Raw genomic sequence first — 5,340 nt, 5'->3', positions numbered from 1 at the left:
TAAAACATATTTATCTCGCTGAATGTTTTATTTTCAAGAGTTATATGACCACAAATAATTCTACCTGCTCCACCCGGGAAATGGTTACCAGCTTTATATTGAAGCCTGACAGCAAGAAGTTTTCATTATGATTCATCTGCGTCATTTCTTGTCGTTTCCAAGGAACGCTTAACCCTTTACAAAAATTTCAGCTCTCCAGTAAACAATTACAGGACAACCTTGAGCTTTTGCGGCTTTGTAAGGCCAACCCCATGAAATATTAAGAGCGATTTTCATTTGGTATCGAAAGTAATTCGAAATTGCATTGATTTTGCATGTGACTAGTCAAGAAAATTCGCGCCACTCTTTTCACCAATCAGCTGCAAAACTAAATCAATCGCGACTTAGTCACCTTCGTTTTCCCGCGCTTTAGGCAGTTTGTTGTCGTTGTTTTCACTCTGAGTTCTGATTTGCCATCGTAACTATTTTGGTTTTACGACACTCGATCGAAGTGCGCTCCATGTGTTTTTCGGCCAGGGGCGAGTACAGGGTTATTGAAAGTTGAATCAAATGTTTATGGGGAAGTAAGACAATTTTTTTAAGTGGGTAGAAAGTAGGCAATCTTGAGCTGGCAAGAAAAAGATGCTTAAAAAACGAAATAAGACATATCAAGAACAATGATGACAACAACAAAGCAGCTATGCTAGGCTAACTAGAAAAAATGTATATATATTTCAACAAAGAAAGTCAACTTAAACTTTTTTCAACTTTATTTTCCACAACTAACAACCACTGCTATAAACTTCTAAATACGGGATTTATTCCGACCCCAACTTTGGTGTTGAAGAAAATGGCTTACGCTTGAGCGTGCATCCAAATTTGCGTTCCTCTGCAAAATATAAAAAAGAAGCCTTTAGTTGACCGTATCATTTTGTTTCTACTGCAGCTGATCATATGGAAAACTTTGACCGAATGAAGGCAATCACCTAACTGATGACTGAGGTAAAAAATATGCTTTAACCCTGTAACTCTTAAAAGGAAATGACATGAAACATCTCCCTATATGTTCCATAACTTATCCAGCAAAAACGAAATAGGAATACTCAGACTTATCAAGTAGAAGTTGTTATCTTGATCTAACACCAAATTCTCGTTCCTTATGTATACGGAAATCTGTATCAGCAAGAGGGGAGAAATATTTATCAGATCTTGGGAGTGAATGATGTATAACCTTCAAATTGTATTTAAATTAAGTGAAAAGATAAAAGTTCTCGGGTAACACCTCGATATAACTTTGGAATGATTCTGAATTGTTCTAATAAACCTTTAGGACAGGGGCGAGGGAAAACGCTGAGTATCCAAATCTTGCTGGAATGTGCAAGATACGTTTGTCTTTGGAAAGAGTTTCCCTCAAAATTTGCTTGTTTCTTTTAAGATGCAATTTAAAGTTGAATTAGCGTTCATGAATACTCACACTAACACCAGCCACACGACTTGGCACAATACTTCCTGGTCCACTCATGATGGTCTTTACAGTAGCCTTCATATCCTGCTAAAGTTGGACACTGACTGGCAAAAGCATCGCTGTCTTTGCAATCTAGGTTGGAAAAAGGCATTTGTTATTGTTCGAATTGATAAGGTGTAAAGAATTACGTGGTAGGTGGGAAAATTAACGAGTCGATCAATTCGAAGCTTCAACCTCCCCCCTGCTCCCCCGGGCAATCCCTGGGGCATTTGATCTTTTGAAGATTGGCTCCCTTAAATTCCCACTCCTCTATGTTCAAATGCCCCATTCAAATGTCGGATACATCTTCAATTTTTTGATAAAAAGCATGATTAGCGACCATGACTTTCTTGTAGACTTTTTCTTCTGGGCCACATTACAAGATGATACACGTTTATTCCGTTGGAAATACTAGACAGGTCCGGTTCAAATCCCCCCCATCCCCTTGGCATGGACGACAGTCAAATGCCCGTTGGTCGGGGTTTGTTGAAGCTTCGAATTGATCGGGGCATAAATTAATCCTCTGTTTGAGTTACCTACAGTGAACGTGCCTCCGCATAGTATCAAAACCGATTGACTTGTGAGGTCGAATGTTATAAATTGAAGGATTTTGTTGCTCTGTTAACTTAAAAAATTGATTTTGTACAACTTCGAAAGGGGATTATCGGGCGATATAGCCCTAACATACCTTTTATCGCTTCAGCATTTCAACAGTTTGAGTGGGAGTGTTAAAGTTGTTTGTGACAATGGCATTATTTATACGGCAGAGATTATTCTTTACTGGAAATTTTGGCGTATAGAATAAATAAACTGGGTGAGTTTCGTCGTATGCCAAAGTGTTTGTAACTCACGTTCAGTTCTTGTTATTGCCCCCCACCAATCCTTCCGGCTCCGAGTACCCCTCGAAATGAAAATGCATCTCCAATAGATTGCCTTATGGACAAAGACAAGTTCTTAAAGGGCTTAGTAGAGGGATTAATGTTTGTATCTCAAGGTCTAAAACTTTCAGACAAGCTTTTTAAGTCTCTCTCTCTTCTAGAAGTAATCAATAAATGAATTACCATTACTCTGTCCCGTAATTATAGACGGGTGAATGTGGTTTGGATATGAAACCAAATTCTCTGGACGAAGCCTTCCAAAATAAACTTTTTATCCATCAGCGGAGAAATCTAGCTGGGTTCAAGAGGTCAGTTGACATACCTGGCTTCGGTGGCACAACCCCAGTTATCTTTTTTGAGATCCAGGAGTGCAGATTCCGAACCTTAGCATAGACACCGAACTTTCCTGGCGCAGCGCACCCATATCCCCAGCTTGTCACCCCCTCCAGATACCATTTTCCATTGAACTCGCAAACAAGAGGACCACCGCTATCACCCTGGCAGGCATCTATGCCACCCTGGTCTAGGCCTGCACACAACATGGAGTCGTGAATCTCTCCTGGGTACCCCTTCAAACAGCGCTGCTTTGACACCAGTGGTACATCAATCTGCTGTAGAACTGAAGGGACAGCACCACCAGAGGATAGTCTTCCCCACCCTGTGATCCAACACTTCTTTCTCTTGTTGAGGTCGTCTAATGGAAGAGGTAGATTGAGATCTGGCAAGCAGACAAGACCGACTCCTTTGCCTAACTTGGCGGGCTTTTCCAATCTGAGAAGGGCAATGTCGTGACTATATCTCAGAGGGGAATGGTATTTTTCATGGGTGATAATCTCCGCAACGTCAATGTCTTGCTCAGTTCCAACAGTTTCACCCACGCGGCTGTGAGCGCCCAACCTATTTTTACAATAAAAACTGTTAGAGGAGGACTGCTTTTTAGCCACTGAAGGCCTTAGGCTGTAGAAGAAGACAAAATTACTTAAATAAAGGGGGATGGGCTTAGATAAATGGAGTTAAAGAAATTCGAACTGAATTAGCAGTGAATGTGTTCGGGTAAATAAACTTCAAAGACTTGTAAGAAAAACATTATTTATAGACTATTGATAGAATATTCAGTATTGGAAGATGCTGAAGAAGCAGATAAGTTACCTGACTTTAACACTAGAATGGTGTGTGTCTGTTACGCAATGCGTTGCGGTTACAACCCAACTCGGATCGATGAGAGATCCTCCACAAAAAGGGAAACCAGACGAATACCTCAACATAACTTGCCATGGCCAACTGTTTATAGCAGCCTCGTGACCACCCACAATTCTGGTGATTGGACGAGAACCGCAATTTCCTGCTCAAGCATGTAAAACAAAATTAAATAGTTACCATGTAATAACCTGATAATATCATGATACAATCACAAAAAAGGCACCTTTCCATTGACTTAAACAGACTTACCACATTTTAAAGATTAAGCATGCATTTAACCAAAGAAGTATACGGAAAAAGAAAATAGGCAATGAAATAGAAGCAGTTTCACTGGAAAATTCGTAAGTCAGTAACTGGTCATGAAATTCGGTTTGATGTTGAAATAATGGTCTAAAACGCAAAAAAAATAAAATAAAATGAAGTAAATTATGATCGTTTTTGCATTACCTATCTAAGGGATAGGGCTTATAAATCATAAATCATTGAAAAGATAAACTTCAATCTTTCACTGATGGACTGTAATTTCTGCAACAGGCACCGCTTCCTCAATGAGCTAATGCGTGCAATGCAATGCTTATACATGCACTATGTTGAAACATCCATTCAATCTTTCACTGATGGACCGTAATTTCTGTAACAGGCACCGCTCCTTCAATGAGCTGATACGTGTAATGCAATGCTTATACATGCACCATTGGTTTAGGTGAAATGCAGACGAAATCATTGGATTTCTGGTCTGTAAGGTCATGGCAGTGGTTGACAGTGGAGCAGATTTTTATGGTAGATGTGTTGATAATGAACCAAAACCAGCAGTATATTCCTGGTCTGGTTTATATGCTTTCGATTTAAACGGATTGATTGGCAAATATTCAGTTTCGATACAATAGAACAACTTTAAATTTCTTAGTTGAACATCCCGTTGTTTACCTTAGACGAATTAAAAGGCACTTTTGAAAAATTGGGCGGCACACCCTAAGACCCCCCTTACGATCTTATGCCAATGCATATGCCTTCCTCGCTACAAATCGAAAGCTTAAAGCTCAAGCTTTCATCAACAAAAACAAATTTTTACGCAGACCATGCCTGTTTTGTACTATAGTTTCCAACATCTCCAAAGCAAACACGTGCAAAAAATATATAAAACTTCCCAGTTCCATTTTGCCTATTTTTCTACGTCGAGTAATAAGAAAATTTAAAAGAAACATAGGATTAAAAAAGTTAAAAGAGAAAACACTAAACAAGCCGATAATGAGCAGAGTGGCCAAGATTGGAGAACATTTTAAGAATCGGATCAGTTGCAAATGAAAAGCAGGAAATTACGAGCTTTGACTGAAATTTTCAAAATGCCCAAATCGTCACACAGCGCTTTAAACAATTATTATTAAGAGCAGGAGTTTGTAGGAAAGGGAACAATCTTACCTTCAGCGAGCTCAAAAGTGCTTAGAATACACGAACAAATCAACAATAATACGTTCATGTTTAGGCAGGCAAAATGCATCTAACAAGATGATCCAAATTTCTCACCATATATTCCCTGATGATCAATGACGAAGATAAAAATCTGTTCATACAACGTACAAAGAATCTAACAACCTTATTTATTTTAAGATTGAAAACACTATAGAAAAGAAAGAGTGAGTAAACTGACTACACTGCATTGTTTCTGCTCCTTCTGATCTGTTTGATTACTTTTGTAAGGCTCTGAGCACAGCTGTCGGTGGTCATGCTGCCAGTTGCAGCTAAACTAAGAGAAACAAAGATGTTTTCCGGCTTGTCTGA

At 39.1% G+C, this 5,340-nt stretch overlaps 1 protein-coding gene across 1 annotated transcript; it reads right to left on the bottom strand.

The window, feature by feature from the left end:
* Positions 1–726: 726 nt before the first annotated feature.
* On the bottom strand, positions 727–5,111 carry LOC131798581 (trypsin-3). Its single transcript, XM_059116245.2, has 5 exons — positions 4,981–5,111; positions 3,511–3,703; positions 2,684–3,258; positions 1,454–1,576; positions 727–868 (listed from the first exon to the last, which is right to left on the bottom strand). Exons 1-4 carry the CDS (start codon positions 5,057–5,059, stop codon positions 1,455–1,457), a joined length of 969 nt encoding a protein of 322 aa, XP_058972228.2. The 5' UTR covers positions 5,060–5,111; the 3' UTR covers positions 727–868; position 1,454.
* Positions 5,112–5,340: the final 229 nt, after the last annotated feature.

The sequence above is a fragment of the Pocillopora verrucosa genome, chromosome 8 (genome assembly GCF_036669915.1).
Source record: "Pocillopora verrucosa isolate sample1 chromosome 8, ASM3666991v2, whole genome shotgun sequence".
Classification (NCBI taxonomy): domain Eukaryota; kingdom Metazoa; phylum Cnidaria; class Anthozoa; order Scleractinia; family Pocilloporidae; genus Pocillopora; species Pocillopora verrucosa.
This window is presented reverse-complemented; position numbering and strand designations above follow the sequence as displayed.

Coding starts and splice junctions, on each gene's coding strand:
- LOC131798581 (XM_059116245.2), bottom strand. CDS start 5,059: ATGCATTTTGCCTGCCTAAACATGAACGTATTATTGTTGATTTGTTCG. Junction 3,704..4,980: donor CACTTTTGAGCTCGCTGAAG/GTAAGATTGTTC, acceptor ATGCTTGAGCAG/GAAATTGCGGTTCTCGTCCA. Junction 3,259..3,510: donor CATTCTAGTGTTAAAGTCAG/GTAACTTATCTG, acceptor TTGTAAAAATAG/GTTGGGCGCTCACAGCCGCG.